The sequence below is a fragment of the Carlito syrichta genome, unplaced genomic scaffold (genome assembly GCF_000164805.1).
Source record: "Carlito syrichta isolate Samal-C Ts95f unplaced genomic scaffold, Tarsius_syrichta-2.0.1 Scaffold91627, whole genome shotgun sequence".
NCBI classification, from domain to species: domain Eukaryota; kingdom Metazoa; phylum Chordata; class Mammalia; order Primates; family Tarsiidae; genus Carlito; species Carlito syrichta.
This window is the reverse complement of record NW_007035723.1, coordinates 36569-58789: the sequence shown is the minus strand read 5'-3', so window position 1 is coordinate 58789 and position 22221 is coordinate 36569. Positions and strand designations below refer to the sequence as shown.

The window sequence follows — 22221 nt, the reverse complement described above, 5'->3', positions numbered from 1 at the left end:
GAGTTTTGATCAGGAATCGGTTGCCAGTTCCAACCTTCCATAAGCGTGGTTTCCTGCATTTTCTAAGGTTCTTACAGCTTGAGGTTTTACATTTAGGTCTTTGATCCATTTAGAGTTCGTTTTTGTGTATGGTGATAGGTAGGAGTCCTGTTTCAATCTTCTGCATGTGTTCAGTCAGTTTTCCCAGCACCATTTACTGAATAGGTTCTCCTCTCCCCAGTGGTTGTTATTGGAGGCTTTGTCAAAGATGAGTTGGTTGAGGAATTGAGACTTTGCTTCCAGAATATCCTGTTCCATTGGTCTATGTGCCTGTTCTTGTACCAATACCAGTCTGTTTTGATTACTGTAGCCTTATAGTAAAGTTTGAAGTCTGGAAGTATGATACCTCTTGCTTTGTTTCTTTTGTTAAGGATTGTTTTGGCTATTCATGGTTGTTTATGTTTCTATATAAATTTCTGTATTGTCCTTTCCAGGTCTGAGAAGAATGATGTTGGTAACTTAATGGCTATTGCGTTGAATCTGTAGATTGCCTTTGGTAGGATGGACATCTTAACAATGGATTCTTCCTATCTATGAGTATGGGATATTTTTCCATTTGTTTGTGCCTTCTTGGATTCCTTTGAGCAGGATTTTGTAGTTCTCACTGTAAAGGTCTTTCACTTCTCTGGTTAGGAAGATCCAAAGGTGATTATTTCACCTAGATTGTTTCCAAGAAATTTTTCTTCCTTAAGGATCTAGTCCATTCACTTTGCATATTCACTGCAGAAGACTTGAATTCAGAGGTGATGAGGAAAGAACAAGCATGAGCAAACAGATTCCAAAGAAGAGTTAAATAAGCCTTATTAATATCGGTGTGCCTTTGGTTTAAAAATTATGGTTGCAGTTCACCAAATTACACATTAACTCTTTGTTGAAATGGAACCCATTTCTTTATTTTGACCATTGTTTTCTGTATCCCATAGATCTTTCTTTGATGACAGAGGGAAAAACTATTAGAGTTTACCTAGAAAAATAGTCCAAGTGTCTTTTCAATTGCACTGTTTATTTTTTAAAAGATAGTTGTTTACTAACATAGGTAGAGGGAGAAATATCTCCTTCATTTAGTACAGTTGGCCAAGACAGTTCTACTTTTTCCCTGGCTAAGTCTCCATCTGTTTGCACTCAGGGGTGGCACTGAGAATGCCCCCAGGGGAACAGTTCCCTGCCCTAGCCCTGGTAGTATAGAATCTGCATCTCAGATGGAGGTCGTAGTTGCGTCAAGGGGACTTTTTTGTTGTATCAGAAGGTCACAGTTTCACCTTTTTTAAACACTCAGGTGGACCAGGAAGTGGAAAGGGTACTCAGAGCTTGAAAATTGCAGAGCGCTATGGGTTCCAGTACATTTCTGTCGGAGAGTTGTTGAGGAAGAAGATCCACAGTGCCAGCAGCAACCGGAAATGGAGTCTTATTGCCAAGATCATCACAACGGGAGAATTGGCTCCACAGGTACTGCCGTGTAATTTTCTTCTGTGATGCAAAAATTGTCATACCAGTTGAGTCTACTCAGTCTGACTGTGGTTCTTTTCATCCTTTCTCTTTACATAAGGAAACAACAATTACCGAGATAAAACAAAAATTGATGCAAATACCTGATGAAGAGGGCATTGTTATCGATGGATTCCCAAGAGATGTTGCCCAGGCTTTGTCCTTTGAGGACCAAGTAAGAATGTCTCCTTATATTCTAAGTGACCTACTTTTTACTTAAAACTTTGCGATTTAAAAAAAGTTTCTTGGAAGACTTGCTGTTTTTTTTTTTTAAAATGAATCCTGGTCTGAAAACAGGCAAATACATCAGCATGGGTTGGCAGAAAGTCAATTCCTTGGCACACACTTAGACATTGCAGTCTCTGCCAAAAGGAAAGATAAAAACTAATAATAGAATTCATCACTTTTATTAAAAAATGCGAATCGCTCTCAAATTTCCTTCAAAATACTTCTCTTACGATTCTTTTTTAGCCTTCATTACTAAAAGCAAGCCTTATTCAGTACTGTCCAGGGATATGAAACATCACCTTGTCCTTCCATTCTTCATTGGGTTGTGAAGTACTCAACACCTCCCTGTGTTAAGATAGGGTTCCGTTGCCAAAACTACTCAAATTTGAGTAAAATATGCCTGTTCAACACCCACCACATCTGTTTTAAAGGGAAATGCATCAATTAAAATATTTTGAATGTATATTTAAACCTGGAGAAGCTTGTGTTATAGATTTTTTTATTTGAGATTTTTAATGACAAAAATAATATATAATCATTCAAATGTCAAGTCCACTGTAAAAAGCGAAAGCCCAACCGCACCTCCCTTCCATCCCACTGCCCCTCCTCTCCTGAGAAATAGAAATATGTTCTTCTGGGCCTTTTTCTGTGCTTGCACACATATACACATGTATGCACACACATGTGCACGTGCCCTTACACAAATGCATTTTGTCTATTTTTGAACAGTTCTCCAAATTGACATTTCCAGGTTCTATCCGTGTTGAATGAGAGTGCCTGTTTATTTTTTCTTCCCAGAATCACTTATTTATTTCCTCACCCCTTCCTTCACACATGAAATGTTCGTGGGGGTCAGTTGATTTCCCCAGGTACGTTTATAGGGTGACAGACAAACATGGGTACAAATAAAAGACCCAGAAAGCCAGTAAGTGTGGTGTGTTTTAGCCCGAGAGTACGTATTTCTGTAGATCTTTTCCAACCAGATATAATTCATAGTTAAATTTTTTGCTAACCTGATAAGTAAGAAATGGTATTTCATTTTGTAAATTTACATTTCTTGGTTGCTGTTAAGGTTAAGGTATTTTCGTATACTTATGGACCCTTTATATCTCTTCCTTATGTGAGTTGCCTGTTCTCCTCTGCCCATACCCCTGCAGACTTGTTATTTGTTTGAAGATGCCTTGAACATGTTACAGATGCTGGGTCAGACAGGTTTAGGTCAAATAATATGTAAGTTTATGTCTCATATAAAAGAAGCCTGGAGTTAGACAGTCCAAGGGCAGAGGCAGCTGTCCAAAGCATCTCTTTGAAGATCCCTTAACTGTCTGGGAACACCTGTTGTGCTGGAATGTTTTTCTCCCCATCTCACTATAAGTTCAGAACTTCTGGTGGTCAGTCAGTTTAAGGACCTGGTTCTAACTGCTCTGACCTTGAGAGGAAAACTGGAAAATATGTTCAGTGTTTTATAGCTACTGTTACTGCCACATGAAATTGCCGTTGGAAACAGGTGCTATGGCTGCCATTACTTGTGAGTCTTAGTTATTGGTGGGCATCTAACAGCCAGACAGGTAGACAGGGAGATGTTACCACCCCAGCCATGTACTGAAGGAACTGCACTTGGTAGGTACAAGCAGATGGAACTTCTTAATTCTTTTATTTTCATTATATTTTTCTTTCTGTAGAGATGAGGTCTTACTATGTTGCCCAGGCTGGTCTTGAACCTCAGCCTCCTAAAGTGCTGGGATTATGGGTGTGAGGCACTGCACCTGACTCACTCTTTCTGATGACTCTCAGTCCTGTCATTAGTTCAAAGGTTTTTAAATATGCTGTGTTGAGTATCTCTTGACTTTTCTGGTTACTTAAAAAAATTAACAGATAGTCTCATTTTCAGCTATTAAAAACTCCAGTTCAATCTAAATCAAAACTCGAATTCCTCATTTGTGTTAACATATCTCTGCTGTCCCTGGCGTGGGCCTGGTTCAGGCTTAGAAACCTAAAGCAGAGTCTCAGAATCCAGTAATTCTTACTGATGTGGTTTGCAGTAGGTGGGGGTGCAGGGAGAAGTGAGGGTTCCTTCCAACATAGAGAAGAGTCAGGAAAATTATTGCTTTCTTGTGACTCTCTCTGGGCACCTGTCAATCTCCATCTTCTTTTGTATACCCCAGACATGGGTCATAATGCTGATTTGGGGACATCTGTTAGCAAATTCTATATGATGGTCTATATCTCTCTGGGGAATGTGCATTTATTGTTTTCACCCACACTTCTTAGGCTGAAAAAGTTCAATGAAAAAGCTCAATCATTGTCTTTGGTTGGCATTGTAGCCTGGAGATCCACAGCCACTGTGGGCAGTACAGAGGTGCCCGAGTTTATGCCACCATTGCTGTTTAGTGGGTGCAGAGTCAAAGCTGGAGTGTTTGTGCAAAGCAAAGTGTTCAGATCAGCCCTGATCACTTCATACCTTATGTTGGCTTTAAGCTTTGTAGTATCTTTTTTTTCTGCTCCCACTTCTGACACCAAATGTGGGGGGACTCCACACCAATTCTTTGGCAGCAGCTGGGTGTCAAAGAACTCAATTCAACTTGGATGCTAAATTTCCAGAGTTAATGCAGACCCCATTGGCCCCTTAACCCTACAGGTTAAGGACTTAGTCCCACAGGACTGTTCCCATTTTCTAGTTACCAGTTGCAACTTCCACCAACCACCTGTACTTCTGATTGACTATAATTTCAAGGATTACCACAAAACCCTCCCTAGGTTGGATAATTCACTGGAATGACTGATAACTCAGGAAAACACTTTACTTATGTTTACAGGTTTATTATAAAGGATACAACTAAATATATATTTTTTTATTATATCTCATCTTCTCAAGGTTTTGCTTTAAGCCAGCCTTTTTAGTGAAAGTGTGGGAGCGTGCATGCACACACAAATACACATTCAGACATTTGCCCCAAGATGCCCTCACAGGTCCAGTAGGACTGATGTCAACCACCTAACAGTGATAGTAAAGCCATTGTAATGAGAAGACCTAACCCTTAAGTGGCTTACAGGTAAAGAAGTGTAGTTTTTCTCTTAGAGACTGGCCTCCATGTGAACCATCCAGGTCCAGATTGTCTGGCCAGCTTTTCTCTTTGAGGTCCCTTAGGAACCATGGTTCCTTCAAAGTTGTTATCCTGCCATCTCCCAGGACACTGTCACTGGCTGTAAGGTTGAAGCAGGGTTGCCATCACATATGGGTTCCAGCTGGCGTGCAGGGGAAAGATAGTGTGAAGGTCTGAAGCCCTACATATGAAAGTGACATCCATCATTTCTGCTCACATGGCACTGTTGAGAATCAGTCTGGCTGGCATTGTGAGGAAGACTGGGAAGGATGTCCTTCTGGGCAGCCAGGTGCCTGGCTCCAACTTTATTACTGTGGAAGGTTGGGCGAACTAACAGACAGCTTCTACCACAGTTTGCTCCTCTGGTGTGCAAATGCCTGCCTGCTCCCTTCTTTCCACACATGGAACGTCCTCCTTCCCTCCCCACCAAGAGAAACAACCCAGAGTTCTGCCATTAGTCGAAAAGTCGAGAATCTCTGCTTGCTGTACATATAGTTCTCTTCTTTAGGTCCACACTTGTCTCCTCCTACTCAGCCACCTAGAAACAAAAATTCCAGTTATCATCCTCACCTGCCATCAATAAACAGTGGAAGGGCAAGACCTGGACATGTGAAATAAAGGCTCCCACTCAGAAAAGGGAGGCTTGCGGATATAAACAGTTGTCACAGAACCTTGACAGGCAGCCAGTCCTGTTAGCTGGGATTGCGGAAGGTCCTTTCCTGGCAGTGGAGTGATTGCTGTGGTTAGCCCTTAGGCAGCTCCCAGTTCTATCTTGGATTAACTCTTTGTTCTCCTCTGATGCCCTCTCTGGTCCTCTGAGAAGTTCTTCCTTGTCTCTGACCTGCATGGCCACATTAAAGTGGTTGTTGGAGATGATGCCTTCCTCGAGACATATTTTAAGTTGGAAAAACCACATATGCCTTTGCTGGCTATACTTATGTTAACGTTGGTAAAAACCATTTCTCCAAAATTTGGGAGGTTTCCTCTCTTTCTGTTTCCAGTCAGTGCCTGTAACCACACCTGACGTTTTTTCCCAGACATAGTTATTAAGCTGCTGTATTTGTTTGTCTTCTCATTTTAATAACAGTTTACTTGAGGTCATCTAAAACAGCAGACTTGGGTAGAAAGGCAACATCCTTAGCTTTGGCTTTGTTTCAGGCTGGGGTGCCCTGTTTTGGGGTGGTGCTGGTGGATTAATGGGAAACTTTTTTCCAACAACCGCCTTAAGTCCTACTATTTGGAAGTATAGAAGCAGTTGATTTTTTCACCCTTGTTAGGCCTTAAGTTAATGGATGCTTTGTTTTCTCTGCTTGCAAATCAGTCAGTTTTTTCTTGAGTCTATCGATGTCTCGTAATATTATGCTAACTGCCACAAGGAGCAGTCAATGTATACTAACTTTCTAGCTCTATCTAGTCATTTCATCTCTAGCTATGGGCTCCATTGGAACATGGCCTGCCTTCCAAGTTATCACAGCGATTGTGGTACCAAGTAGTTTTCAATGGCATAAAGAGGGCCACCAACTTTCCAGCCTAAAATATCTGTGTGCTCTTACTACCCAGCCAAACCAATGCCACATCGTTCAGTGTTTTGATATGGTAGCGTCCCACTTATATGACTGTTGTCTTCACTACTGAGCATAAACCCAAGGTGTTATAATAAAAAAGATACAGTGGCAATACACAGGAATTTATTTCTCTTGCAAACAAGCTATAGCCTCACTGTGAATGACGGCAGGGTAGTTTTAGTCCCCACATTTGCTCAGAGATGCAGAGTTTTATTTAAGTCACTGTCTCTCGAGGGCAATATTTCTCAAATTTTTGGTCACAGGACAGCTTTATACTTTTAAAATAATGAAAAACCTCAAAAATTTTTTATTTACATGAGCTGTGCCTATTGATATTCACCATGATAAATCAAAATGGAAATTTGAAAATATTTATGAAGTCATTTAACATAACAATAAATCCATACAAGTGAACCGAAGAAACACATTTTTGAAAAGTAACTATGTATTCTAAAACTTTTTTAAAAAGTGATAAGAGAGACATTGCTTTGCATGTTGACAAATCTCTCTAATGTCTAGCTGGTAGAAGAGAGCTGTGCTTCCTCTTTTGTGTTCACACTGCTGCGATATCATACTTCACGTAGTCACTGCATAGCTCTGCTGTGACTTTGCAAGAGAATGAGGAAGAAAGAGGCATATGTCTCAGTATGAAAGTAGTTTTGACCTGTGGCCTTCCAGAAAGAGTCCTGATGTCCAAAGTGCCTTGGGAACACACTTTGAGAATCACTGCCCTGGGACATTGTTTGGCACCCGTGTGGTGAAACCTAAGTCAAGGCCATGGGCTGGTTCCAGCTGATTGAAAGCATACAGGGGATACATGCTCAAGTTCTTTTTTTTTTTTGAGTCAGTGTCCCACTCTGTCGCCCTCTTCGCCCAGGCTGAAGTGTAGTGGCACACTCACAGCTACAACCCACTGGGCTCAGGCAGTCCTTCCATCTCAGCCTTTCAACTAGCTGAAACTACAGGCATGTGCCACCACACCCAGCTAATTTTTTGATTTGCTGCAGAGACGAGGTCTCACCAAGATGCCCAGACTGGTCTTGAACCCCTGTACTCAGACAGTCCTCTCATCTCTGCCTCCCAAAGTGCTGGGATTACGGGTGTGAGCCACCATGCCCGGCACATATCACTTCTCACGCTCATTAATGGGAACGTAGGTCACACAGGTATAGCCCAACTGCAAGGGAGTTGGAAAATGTAATCAGGTGGTCGGCTATGGGTCTGTCTGCAGAGCTGTTATGGAATAAAAAGAAAAAAGATGCTGGTGGGCAAGAAGCAGATTCTACCACAAGCTGCGTGAGTACTGTGCATAGCACCATCTTTCCTCCCAGCCTTACCCCTCAGCTCAAGGACTGAGCTCTTCCAGTTCCCAGGCCTGTCATTTCAAGAGAAGGGAAGGAGGGAAGACTCTCCTAATTTCCACATTAGAGCCTTGGTTGAACTTCTTGGGTAGAATAGTTCCTTCTTATATGAAAAATATTTTTCTCACCCTCCACCTGATTGCTGAAAAGAGATAGCAGATGACCGGGCACAGTGGCTCACGCCTATAATCTCAGCATTTGGGGAGGCCAAGGCGAGAGGATTGCTTGAGCCCAGGAGTTCGTGACTAGCCTAGGCAACATAGTGAGACCTAGTCCCTACAAAAAAAAATTAGTCGGGCATGGTGGCACACACCTGTAGTCCCAGCTACTGGGGAGGCTGAGGCAGAAGAGTCACCTGGGCCCAGGCGGTTGAGGTTGCGGTAAGCTGCGATCATACCACTGCACTCCAGCATGGGCGACAGAGTAAGACTCTGACTCAAAACAAACAAGCAAGTACAGAAGATAGCAGATTAGTAAGGAGAAGGGAAACAAGATGAGCCATGGTAGAAAGTCTACAGTCTTTTCACTGCCAACCAAACACGCTACCTGGCCGAGACTAGGTTGCTCCGAGCCGACGGTGAAATTCTGAACAAAGTGCTTCTAAAAAGTGGCAGAATTTCATATTTCCTAGAGTGGGAATAGGGAGAGAAACTAGATTCCCATAGTTAGGGTTTATTCACCAAACAAACAGCAAAGCTGAAACTGATAAGAATTCTATGGTGCGATCACAAAAGTGGAGAAGGAAAGTTTACATCAAATCTGTTACACACACACACACAAACACACACACACACACACACACACACACACACACACACACACACACACACACACACACACACTGACAGCAATAAATTGTATGGTCCACCCTCTGGCCCCGGCCAGTTTCCAGGGTTTTGTGTCCATCTGCACGTCTGACGTGCACTACTTCCTATTTTTCACAGTGAGCGCCTGACTCTGCTGTTTTCTTCGTGCCATTCATATCATCCCATAACGTGCTTTGCTCACTGTGCCTTCTGTTTTTGAGCTTCATCTGTGTCGATACCCATAGACCAAGCTCATCTTTCTAACTCATCATAATGTTGACTTTTACAAATATATTTTAATAGTGGACATCCAAGCTGCTGTGAAATTTTGGCCATCACCCACAATGCTGTGGCCAATATCCTTGAAGACACCCCCTTTGGCATATGTCAAAGAGTTCTCCAAGGAATACTTCTGGAAAAGAATTTTTTTAGGCTAGAAAAAAAATAATCTACCTTAGAAAATATATATACAACATACACAAATACATACGTGTGTATAGTTTTAAATCTGTATTTTAAATGTTGCTATTGAAAAGTGGTGTTATGCATTTATTATTTTTTTTCCTGTTTTCCCACATCTTACCACTACTTACTTTTTTATTTTAGACTCTGTATTGCTGTTTTAATTTGCGTTCTCCTAATTGAAACAGTTTTAAAATGTGCTTGTTGGTCATTTGTATTTCCTTTTTGAAAATTGCTGAAACATAACCTTGACTCGACCCTTTTTTATTTATTTATTTATTTATTTTGAGTTGGAGTCTCACTCTGTCGCCCAGACTGGAATGCAGTGGCCGCTCCCGGCCACCGCAGCCTCGACCTACGGGGCTCCGGCGATCCTTCCACCTCAGCCTTCCAAGTAGCCAGAATTACAGGCATGCGCTACCACGCCCGGCTGATTTTTTGATTTATTGTAGAGATGAGGTCTCGCTGCCCAGGCGGGTCTCGAACCCGCGGGCTCAGGCAATCCACTTGACCCTTTTTTTATAAGGTTGTTTGAGTTTTTAAAATTGACTTGGATATTCTAGATACTAATCCTTTTGCTATATAGCTTATAATATTTCCTTCCATTTATATTTTTCTTCAGTCATATTTAAGATATATTTTGTCCTAAAGAAATTTAAATTTTGATGTGGTATCATTATCAGTATTTTCTCTTTGGCTTTTGCATTTGGGTCTTAAGAAAATGTTCCCCATAGTCTCATGAAAAATGCTTATATTTTTAAGTTAATTTTAGCTTCAGGGTCCAGGTATTTATTCCATCTGCATTAATTTTGGCATACAGTGTGAGGTGAAGGTAGGATTTTATTATATATTTTAAGTGGGAATGTTAAAAGTATTCAATGGTCCAGAGAACATTTATTGACGTGTGCATGTTTCTGCCCCGTGAAATGACTTGTTCCTGTTTATGGTTTCTCTATTCAGTTCTTTTGTGTGTTTATATATTTCTGCACCAATATTGTGGTTTCAATTGAAGACATCTAAATTATCTCTTGATTTCCAAGGGACAGACCTGTGGTGAATCGCTTTAATATCTGACGCCTCATATGAAAATTGCACATGTAGTCTGATTATTTTACAAGACTGAGGCTTGGGGGACAAAAGAAAGCAAAAAACAAAACAAAAAAAGGACAATCCCCTCCCTTTTTTTTTTCAAAGCTGGCTCTGCCTGGACATTTACTCTTCTTTACAAATTTTAGCATTCATTTGTCAGACCCATAAAACATTGTGGAGATTTTTATTTGATTTTCAATATGGATCGTGTTATATCTGTAGATCGATTTCCAGAGAACTGGCGACCTTCCTTCCATGAACATTGTCACGTTACTCTGCTGATTCAGTCTAGTTTTATGTTCTCCGTGAAGTGACTTTTCCATGTAAAAATCTAGTGCAGTTTTTGTTAGTTTCTAAGTAGCTTACAGTTTTTGCTACTATTACGGGCGAGCTGCTTTTCTTTTTTTTTAAAGTGAGAAAGCAGGATTTATAGAGAGGACAGAAAAGCTCCCACAGTGGGAGGGGACCCGAAAGGGTTGCCCCTGCTTTTCTTATCTAGCCAGTTCTTCTTAGTGCTCAAGTGATCTCCTAAAATTAGTTGGTGTTTGTGCACGTGTCCGTCTCCCCAGAAAAGCCTCTATCCCCTTCTCCTTAGGGCAGAACTGACTCTGTTGTCAATTTCCTCCCTGTCTTCCTCCCCTCTCACCACCATCACGACCCCCAGGACCCTCACACCTGCCTGCCAACTTCGCACTCTCCTGTACTGTATTGACAGATAAATAAATGAGTGCCATGGGTATCCAGACAAAGGAAGGACTTGAGTGATTGCGTAAAAGAGATCTTAAGTTCTATTTTTCAGATTCTCCCGTGCGGCTGTGGAGTTCGTTATACCATCCGTGAACTGCCGTGGGTTTTGACTTTCATTTAGTGTATGCTCTTGGCTCATGGACTGACCCTCTGAGGTCTCGCTGTTTCCCTTGGGAGAATGAGGATAACAACACCTCACAGGATTGTTGTGAAGATTAAGTGAGATCATGCACTTATAGTTCCTACCACGGTTGTGCCCCATAGTAGACATTCCACAAAGGAAGTCATGATTCTATTAGACCGTGGGAAGGATCGACACTCCCTAGATCTACGAAGAGCAGGGCCAACTCTTGCCTCCCTTTGGTCAGAGGCTGGAGGCAGAGGCGCCATGTTCCTTTGAGGGGGCTGTTTTCCAAACTGATTGATGGACCCCTCAGAGGCCATGTTGAGGGGTTCGGGCTCCCCAGAACACCTCTGCTTTTATTTTGCGTTCTGAGGTTCCATATAAGACTTCAAAGAAGGTTTTCTGACTTCGAGTCTATAATACTGAGTGATCTATCACAGAAACAAAGACCTAGGTATCACATGTTCAAGTGGACCGTGAACAACTATCGTAATACTATAAGAAAAGGATTGACCGTAGCGGGTGCGGGGGACATGGGACGGTGGGGAGGTGGGATTGGCAGTAGTAGGAAACTGCCTGGGGTAGCGGGGCACACCTCATCAACAAGGGAACCTACACAATGAATATTTGTATACCTAACCTCGAATTGTACCCCACAATTTTAAAATGAAAAATTTAAGGGTGAAAAAAAAAGAGAAAGTTTTCTGCTGCTAAAAATGGCTGGAAACCACTCCAGTGATCTGTCCACTGAATCCCAGGGCATTCATGCTGCTGGACTGAAATCCACTAGTAAGCTTGTCCTGTCTTTGTCTGGCTCCCCTTCCTTCCTGCTCCCAAAGCAGAAAAGAATTAATGACTGAATATTTGAAGCCAGAAAGGATGATGGTCCAGAGCCCCAGAAGGAGCCTGTGATAGGAGAACTCAGGTTGACAAAGCATGTGCCAAGTACTGTGCTGTGGTTTATGTACATGACCTTGATTTCTGTCGGCCCTACGAGGTGGCTGTTGACAGTCCCCTCTCTGCCCCAGCACTGGGCAGGCTCACCCTCCTAGGGACAGAGAGATGGTGGGGTTACACAGTTGCTGCAGCTTTCACGGTGGTCCCCTACCCACTCCACTTTCTAAGAAACAATTTGATTCACTCATATGACCACGGATGCAATCAGCACTGGTAGCCACAGAGCTGAGATGTCTCAGATACACATCTGGGGTTTACATAGTTTAAAAAATCCTGGCTGGGTGCGGTGGCTCACACCTGTCATCCCAGCACTTTGGGAGGCGAAAGCCAGAGGATTGCCTGAGCCCAGGGGTTCGAGACCAGCCTGGGCAACAGGTGTGGTGGTGCCTACCTATACTTCCAGCTACTTGGAGGGCTGAGGTGGAAAGATTGCCTGAGCCCAGCAGGTCGAAGCTGCAGTGGCCATGAGCATGCCACAGCACTCCAGCCTGGGCGACAGAGGAAGACCCCAGCTCAAAAAAAAAAATCCCCCCTCCGTCTTTTGGTTCCACCCAAGTTTCTCTTCTGGCTTCTCCCTCCTAGGAGCTGACCTCACAGCGCTGCCTCTTTCCCTGTCCCTGTCAGGCTTGTACGTCCATGTCCCTATGATTTGAATATCGGGGTGGTTGGCTGTCCCCTCTCTTTTAGGGGCCCGTGCCAACCTTCCTTGATAGTGTGGGTTAGTTTCCTTCCAAGTGTGTAAAATAAAATTTCTGTGACCCAAATGTTGCAGAGATCCAGACTCTCACTTCTTGGCGTATTTTTAGATACTGATTGATGTGAAACTGACCTGCTTTTTTCTGTTTCCATACTTTTGACTCTATTTTTGGTGCAAGCACAGTAGATTGTTTCTAGGATATTCTTTATATCTAAGTGGACCTGTTTTATCATTGATTTGTGTCATGTTATCACTTGACTTTCCAACAATAGCTCATTATTTCACTTTATAGGTAAGCAAACTGAGGCTCAGACAAGTAACTTGCCTAAATCCACCAGCTGGCAAGAACAGAGGTGGGATTCCACTCTTAGAGGGAGCATAGACTCTAGGTCACTGGCTTGAGGCCACACATGGGCAGCTCTCAGGCTGCATGCGACTGCACACAGTTTTCCTTTCATGTGTGCCAAATTTTAAAAGTGAGTGCAAATTTATTTATTTTTATTTTTATTTTATTTTATTTATTTATTTTTTGAGTTGGAGTCTTACTCTGTCACCCGGACTGGAGTGCAATGGCCGCTCCCGACAACTGCAGCCTTGACCTGCTGGGCTCCGGCGATCCTTCCGCCTCAGCCTTCCAAGTAACCGGAATTACAGGCATGCGCTACCACGCCCGGCTGATTTTTTGATTTATTGTAGAGATGAGGTCTCGCTGCCCAGGCAGGTCTCGAACCCACGGACTCAGGCAATCCACTCACAGCCTCCCAAAGGCGCAGGATTACAGGCTGAGCCACCGAGCCCGGCTTTTATTATAATTTTAAAAGTGGGTGCAAATTTATTGATTTATTTTTATTTTATATATATGTGTATTTTTTTTAATTTTTATTTTTTAAGTTGGAGTCTCACTCTGTCACCCAGGCTGGAGTGCAGTGGCACACTCACAGCCACCGTGTAGACTCGACCTGCTGGGCTCAGGCGGTCCTTCCAAGTAGCTGGAACCACAGGCCTGTGCCACCACGCTCAGCTAATTTTGTGATTTACTGTAGAGCTGAGGTGGCACCGTGTTGCCCGGGCTGGTCGCGAACCCCTGGCCTCAGGCAAACCTCTCTCCTCCGCCTCCCAGAGTGCTGGGACTGAGATTCGAAATCGAAAGACAGACATTTGCTTTTCTTGGAAATGTTGGCCACCTGGCGCCTTGGAGTCCGTGCTCCTCTGCGTGGCTGTGGTTGTCAGGCGGGCTGGGGGCTCCTCAGGCCACGGCCGCGTCCCCAGCCCAGGCCTTTCCATCCCCAGCCTGGCCCCGGTCGGTCCTTGGAGTCCGCCCCGGTGCTTCTCGTCCTCGTCTGCCTCGGCTGCGCCCTCTGCTAGCAGAACCCAGCCGGATGGTCTCCTCGCCCTTCCCTGTCCTGGGTGCTGGGGACACAGCTGTGCCCTCGCACGAAGATGGCTGTGTGGTCAGTTCCCCTGGCTCAGGCTGTGCTCACACGCATCTCCAGTCCGTCGGGAGTCTCCTGAAGACCCTGGCTGTGAGAGAGCAGAGGTCTTGGCCTCTCGCTACTGCGAGATGGTGACACGCCCAGTTGGCACGTACTGGAGGGACAGAGGGCAGAGAGAGATGATGAATTGACAATACCGAACGTGTGCTGAGAATTTCCTGTGTGCCAGGCACTGTTTCGAACCCATATATATTAGCATAGGATAACAATGTTTTTTGATTTGGGGGTTTTTTGAGTTGGAGTGTCCCTCTTTGTCACCCAGGCTGCAGTGCAGTGACACGCTCATGGCCACCGCAGCCTTGACCTGCTGGGCTCTGGCGATCCTTCCGCCTCAGCCTTCCAAGTAGCCGGAACTATGGGCATGTGCTACCACATTTGGCTAATTTTTTGATTTATTGTAGAGACGAGGCCTCACCAAGTTGCCCAGGCTGGTCTTGAACCCCTGGACTCAGGCAATCCTCTCATCTCAGCCTCCCAAAGTGCTGGAATTACAGGCTGAGCCACCGCGCCCAACCAGGATAACAATGGTTTTTTTAATTCTTTTTTTTTGTTTGGGTTTTTTTTTTTTTCTTTGAGTAGGAGTCTCACTCTGTTGCCCAGGCTGGACTGCAGTGGCATGCTCATGGCCACCCCAGCGTCAACCTGCTGGGCTCCAGCAATCCTTCCCCTCAGCCTTCAAAGCAGCTGGAATTATAGATGCGCACTACCGTGCCCGGCTCATTTTTTGCTTTATTGTAGAAATGAGGTCTCACTATGTTGCCCAGGCTGGTCTCAAACCCGCAGGCTCTGGCAATCCTTTCACCTAGCCTCCCAAAGTACTGGAATTATAGGCTTGAGCCACCGCTCCCAGCTGATAACAATGTTAATCCTCAAAACAATCTTATTTTCTACAAATAAAGTAGTTGTTACCATTTTGCACGTGAGGAAACGGAGGCTAAGTTTTCAGAGAGGCTGGCAATCTGCTGAAAGTCATACAGCTATCCAGAGAAGAGGTGGAATTTAAACCCAGGCAGTCTAGGTAGGTTGGGAGGCTTCAGTTTTAACCACCACCTAGTTTTTTACAGACATAGATTAATGTGTCAGAATACCCTATAGCTATCATTGTTGCAATATTATTTTTATAGCCTAAATGAAACAAACAAAAGAAGACAACCAAAAAAAAAAAGACTTGGAGGATGAAACAAGAAGTGAAATGATACAAATATGACACACATAAAGATGCTTTTCTTTAAATTCTGTTTTATTTTTAATTGACAAAATTCATAATTGTACATATTTATGGAGCACATAGTGATGTTTCTTTCTTTTCTTTTTTTCTTTTTCTTCTTTTTTTTTTTTGAGCGGAGTCTCACTCTGCCACCCAGGCTAGAGTGCAGTGGCCACTCCCGGCCACCGCAGCCTCGACCTGCTGGGCTCAGGCAATCCTTCCACCTCAGCCTTCTAATAGCTGGGCCTACAGGCATGTGCCACCGTGCCTGGCTAATATTTTGATTTATTGCAGAGACGAGGTCTCGCCAAGTTGCCCAGGCTGGGCTCAGGCCATCCTCTGGACTCCGCCTCTCAAAGTGTTGATATTACAGGCATGAGCCACCACACCTGGCACCATAGGGATGTTTCGACACATCTTCAGTATAGTGATCCGATCAGGGTAATTAGCATTTTCATCATCTCAAACATTTATCATTTCTTTATGTCGAGAACATTCAATATCTTCATTCGAGTGATTTGAAATGATGTATTATTAGCCGTAGTTATCCTTCTGCAGTATGGAGCATGAGACTTTACTCCTCTGTCTAGCTGTAATTTTATAAAGATTGCTATTTAATTCTAGCAGGAAGATAAAGGGAATGAGAGAGAGAACAGCTGGAAGGTTCAACATTCCCTATTACGAAATGACGTGGGTGTCTCAGAAGAAGATGAGAGCTTTGTACGTGATCCCTCTGGGAAGGTTCATTTAACAGCAGATACTTGTCGAGCCACTACCATGTTCCAGGCCAGTGTGCTTTGTTCTGCAAATTCAAAGGTGAATGAATGCATGTGCCCTCAAAAGGGGGAAAATGCATAATAGAGTATAAATACAATGTTTACTGTGTGGTCCTTCTCTATTTTAAACTTTAACTCTGTATCAATAACACATCTATGTAGTTAACATTTTAAGGATATAAAATCACATACACTGGAAACTCCCCCTGTAACTCTTGTTCCTGGTTACCTTCCTTGGGATGCAGACATGTATCCTTCCAGAGACATTTTATACAAGGAAATATATGTATGTGTGTGTGTGTGTGTGTATAGAGAGAGAGAGAGAGAGAGAGAGAGAGAAGGGGGGGAGAGAGAGATTCTTTCTGCCACCTTTTTCCTTTTTATTTAATACATTAGGACATTATTCTCCAGACCTTTTAAATCACACATACCATCAGTGACAATTATTTGAGCATTAGCCCCTAATATACATTATAATGTAAATTATAAAACACATACAGAATATTTAAGAGGATGAGATGAAGGTGAATAACTAATAATTTTAGTAATTTTATTTTATTTTAGTATAAACGTCATTTTGTGTCATTAACTTTTTAAAAAACTTTTAAATTTTTTATTTTAAGGATGTGGGATACAATTCAGGGTTAGGTATACAAATGTTCATTATGCAGGGACCCTTGTTCATGAGGTGTGCCCCTCCCTCCCCTGGCATTTTCCCTCAACTGCCAAGCCTACCCCCCTCCCCTGACAGTTTCCCACTACTGCCAATTGCTTTCTTATAGTATTGTAATTGTTCAAGGTCCGCTTAGGAGTGAGAACATGTGGTATTCTGTTCTTTGTTTCTGTGATTGATAGGTCACTGGGTGTGATAGACCCTAAATCCATCCAAGTTGCTGTGAATCCATGCCTGTCCTTCTTGATGGCTGCCTAATATTCCATTATGGACCATTTTCAGCAGAATGCGATTTTTAAGACCTTTTCCTGTTGAAATACTTTCAGACTTTCAGAACAGTTACAAAATCAGCACACAAACATCCCATTCAGATACCCTGTACTCGTCTCTTCTTTATATTTTGCCGCATTTGCTCTTCTGCCTCTTTTCGGCTTTTTCCTAGACCATGTGAGAAGTGATCTCTGACCTTGTATCCCTTTTTCTCCCAGTACTTCAGCATGTATTTCCTAGTGCAAGAAACTCTCTTACAGAGCCACGAACGATGATGGTCAAATTAAAAACATTTGTCATTGCTGTCCTATTTTTATCTAGTGTGCAGCCCATATTCAGATTTCTTCGATTATCCCAATATCTGTGTAAGTTTCCCCTGTGATCCAGAGGCAAGCCAAGATCGGTATCAGGATCAAACACTGCGTGTGTCTCCAATTTCATCTACGATCGTTCCTCAGCCTTTCTGTGATTGTCATCATGTTGATGGCTTTTGCACAGCAAGGCTAGTTGGTTTGTAGCATATCCTTTAGTTTGGATAGTCGCCTTGGAGGTGCCATTTCCTAAGATCCGTCCATTTATTCCGTAAGTTCTTCCTAAGGACTGGTTATGACAGGATTCTGAGCCGAGGGGGCTGTGATGAATGTCAGGTATCCTTGCCTCAAGGTGCTGTCTGGACAGCGACACTCCCACAGACAGCTCAAGTGCCGGCGAGGACCCCGAAGGCAGGGTCCGTGAGAGTGTAGGTCAGAGCAAGAGAGCCACAGAGAGGGAGGACTTTCTGGAGGCGGAGTGTGCCAGAAAGAACGGGCAGAAGCACAGATCCTCCCAGTGATCTCTGAGGTCTTCTGCGGCAGGCATCCCATCGAAGGCTACTTAAGATGAAATGACTCTGAAGAAACTTGGGGAAAACGTTATGAGATGGGATTCAAAGAGTTGATTCAAACTAAGCTGACCGTGTAGGGGTACCTGTTTCTCATTGTTTTGTCACCAAAAATACGCACAAGCACAAGTAGCGCCTATGTGGGTGACAGGTGACTGTTTGCCAGGGTGGGCACCACAGGGTCAGTCTGTGTGTTAAGGATTGGTGAAGCTTAACTTCTCCTACTGATTCCATTTTTAAAGAGTAAATTTAAACCAGAGGCCGAATGTTTCTCCCTGTCCCCAGTTCATCGTCTCGTCCCATTCTCCGGGGAACACGCACCCCACTTAGGGATCCTGCCCAGGAAAGTAAACTTGTCAGATACAAAGCACGCAGAGAGCATGTGGAGAATAGCAAGTAATTTTTTTTTTCTTTAACACAATTTCAAACTCTTGTTGACAGCAGCAGTGCACCATGATGCTTTTGTTTTCTCAGGTGTGTAATGCACAGTTTTGAGGTGTGACGTTCACAAAGTGCTGATGCTTGGTGACAGCAGACACGAAGCATCTTTACTTGGATCCTAGTGGAGTGGCTGTGGTGAGAGCGGTAACCAGGAGGGGACTTTAAAGCCCCCAACACCTCCTGAAGGCCGCTCTTACTCATTCGCATTCCTTTGGGCTTTTTTTTTAATTGCTATTGTAAAGATGTGGGGTACAATTCGGGGTTAGGTATACAGACATTGATCATGCAGGTACCCCTGTTAATGAGGTATGCCCCTCCCTCCCCTAGCAGTTTCCCTCAACTGCCAATCCCCGCCCCCCGACAGTTTCCCATTACTGCCAATTGCTTTCTTATAGCATTATAATTGTTCAAGGTCACCTTATGAGTAAGAACATATGGAACTCAGCTCTCTGTTTCTGTGATAAATCACTAAGTATGATCGACTCCAAATACATCCAATTTTCTGCAGGGTCCATATATTTGTCCTTCTTTATGGCTGCATAATATTCCATTGTGTATATGTACCACATTTTGTTTATCCAGTCCAGCTGTGATGGGCAACATGGTTGGTTCCATGTTTTTGCTATTGTGAATAGAGCTGCAACAAACATGCATGTGCAGGTATCTTTTTTTGTAGAATAATTTGAGTTCCCCCAGGTATATTCCCAATAGGGAATTGCTGGGTCACATGGAAGGTCAATTTCTAGTTCTTTCAGAAATCCCCAGACTGTTTTCCAAAGAGGTTGTGCAAGTTTGCATTCCCACCAGCAGAGTGGAAGCATTCCTTTTGCGAGGATGTGGAGAAAAAAGGAACGCTCCTTTGGGCTTTTTGAGGAAGAAAGGACTCGGGAGGGACTCTGTGCTTAGGAGGGCTGTGGCCCTCGAACTCACCCAGCCCAAGGGAACTCCGTTCATCATGCATTGTGGGATGATGGAGAGGACACCTGCCGGGGCATGTGTATATGGCTGTTAGTTGTTTTTCTTTTTCTAGCTGTGATTTCCTCCAGGATTTGCAGTTTAGCCTCAGCCTTGCCATTTAAAAGGAGTCGAAAATAGAATAAGTTCTGAATCTGAGTGTGATGGAATGTATGAAAAATTCTCAACTAGATAAATGCAGTTTAAGGAAAAAAAGCTTAGGAACAACAACAAAAAAAACAAACAGCCCTCAGAGGGATGTCATCCTATGTGCATAGTGAATTGATTTGACAAACTCATAATTTGATTTGCTCCCCTAAGGGGGACAGATTTGATTTGCTCCTAAGGAGGAGTGATTTGATTTTAATTATGCGATATTTTTTCTAAGCATTAGCACTTTCATACCAAATATTAAAGAAAATGTTGATGCTATCCCTTAGAACTAATGACTTAGCAGCTTGTTTATAATTACTTGATAATTAGGTTTTGAAATTGACACTATATTAGAAGACGATTTTTCGTTTATTTTTATTGCAGTGTGCCATGACACTGCCAAAGACCCTAAAGTTAAAAGGCTGGTGAGATTTCTGTGATTGCCCTGTTAAAATGAAAAGTCAGTTTCCAAACTTTGTTCAAAGATAAAATCGGAGTGCCTCTTTAACTTTACCGTGTGTAGGCACTGCTGCTGCATGACAAAGCAGTTCAACCCTTCATGGCTTGAAACAACAATCATTATTTATAATTTGCATGCTTTCTATGGCTCAGGAAATCAAGAACTGCTCAGCTGGTTGGTTTTGGCTCAAGGTTTCTCTTGAAGTGACATTTAAGTGGCCCCTGGAGTTACAGTCATCTTGAGGTCTTTTTTGCTCATGTGTCTGGTGCTTGCTTTGGGAAGACTCAGATCTCAAGGTGCCAGAAGAGCTGAGGATCCTTGGGCAATCCTTCTTGTCTCTACATGAAGCTCTCAGGGTAGTTGAATTTTATAACTGCTCAGGGCTCCAAAGGCGTTAACTCAAGAGAGCCAGAAGGAAGCCCTCTTCCTTTTTAAACCAAGCTTCAGAAGTCACTGTCCGTTCCATCACTTTCTGCTTCTTAGACGTGAGGCACTAAGGCTGGCCCGTATTCAAGGGGAAGAAAATTAGAATCCACTTTTTTTTAATAGGAGAAATGTAAAAAACCAAAATCTTGTTGGCATGTTTTAAAGCACTGTGCCACGAAGCTCAGTAATAAACACTTGCCCATTCTTACTGCCCATGTCTGCTCCTTCATTTTCTTTCTCACCAATCTTTTCAGCTCACTCACCTCTTTGGACTTTTAGAGTCTCTTCTTAACCCCCTTCCTTGTCCTTGTTCTCTCCACACCTAGTCTATCTTGTGGCACATGGCCAGATTAATCTTTCTCAAAGACCACTGTCAGTAATTCACTCTTCTGATTGAGAACATTTAATGACAGTTCGTATCCACAAACATGTTTTTCCCTATATGATTTGTAATAGAATCAGGTACTTGACTTGGCAAAAAACGAAGGTGAAAAAATGTATTAAAAAAAATTTTTTTTAAGTCACAGATCCCTCCACAGAGTTGCTGAATTAGAATGTCTGGTGAATGGAACCCAACAATCTGCAAGTTTACAAGTTAACAATCTTCAGAAAAGTTTATTCTTAAACATACTCAAGTGCGAACTTTTACTCTATAACAGAGCACAGCAAAGATTCTCAGCCGTAGCATTTCGACATGGCTATGCGGCCAGGGGTCTGTGTCTGATAATACTGAATGACTGAAATCAGAGCCCACCCTCAGGGATTCCATCAATGCCCCCTTCACTAGTCTTCATGCTTTCATGAGTGGTCAAGAAATTCCTTAGAATGTGAAGAATTCCACATCAGATGTGTTCCCAGTGTCAGTGTGATCAGATGTGTGTCTTAGAGGGGTCCCTGTCCCGTGCAGTTTGATCTGAGCAGGACATGGCTTGTTCTGCCGTCAGGCCTTCACGACACTCTGTCCCTGCTCTCTCACTATTTGTCTCTCCTTAATGGCCGCCTTCTGTTCATGTGTTTATTTGTATGCCTTGTCTAGTCCTTCCTTCTCTTGGACACCTTTCCTTAGGGCACTAATCCTTGGAGATTTCTCTCCATCCTTCACTTGCTCATCAGATATATAACATGATACAGTCCTCATCACATAGTACTTGACATGGTTAATTATTAGTTTACCAGATTGCCATGTCAGCCAGGTTCCAGCAGGAAAGCGATGGCACACTCAAACAGGCCAAACTGAAGAGTGTTGAATGAAGGTGTGTGGGACACGAGAACAAAGGGCAGCTTAATCCTCGTGTCCTACACGGACGGGGTGGGTGGAAGGGGCATCTGTTTCCATCCCTAGACCTGTGATTTCAAGAAGGGGGACCAGTTACCTGAACCCAGCAAAGCATGGATACATGAAGAGGGGTTCCTTATAGGAGCCATGGTCTTCAGTAGAGAGCGGTAGCCAGCCTATGATGACCGCATAGGATGAGAGCCAAGGGAATAGACACCCAAATTTCCTCTGATCTTTTCCTGTTGGCAAAAACCAGCCGGAAGCCAGAGGTCAGGAGGACCCACTGAGGCATTCCGGAAGAGTCTCCAGGCACAGAGTTGGAAAGAGAATGGTGTAGAGTGGAGCTCGAGAGGCAGAGGAAAAACAGACAGCATCGTTACAGATTCATTCAGAACAGACACTCTTTCATCTATGTTTTGTCTTTCACAAAGATCTACAATACACTGAGCATAATATTTGTTCAATAACTGTGTCCTCATTCTTTTGTGCCAGCATACGTTGGTTTCGTTTCCCCAGAATGACTGATAAGGCTGAATAAGGAAAGGCTT

General features: G+C 43.3%; 1 protein-coding gene across 1 annotated transcript in view; it reads left to right on the top strand.

Annotated features, from left to right (window-relative positions):
• AK5 (adenylate kinase 5) overlaps window positions 1-22221 on the top strand; it is a 65072-nt gene that overhangs the window by 11520 nt on the left and 31331 nt on the right. Inside the window, exons 3-4 of the mRNA XM_008059679.2 lie at window positions 1316-1485; window positions 1586-1699. Of these exons, the coding sequence (XP_008057870.1) occupies window positions 1316-1485; window positions 1586-1699 (284 nt within the window). The remainder of the gene's footprint in view (window positions 1-1315; window positions 1486-1585; window positions 1700-22221) is intronic.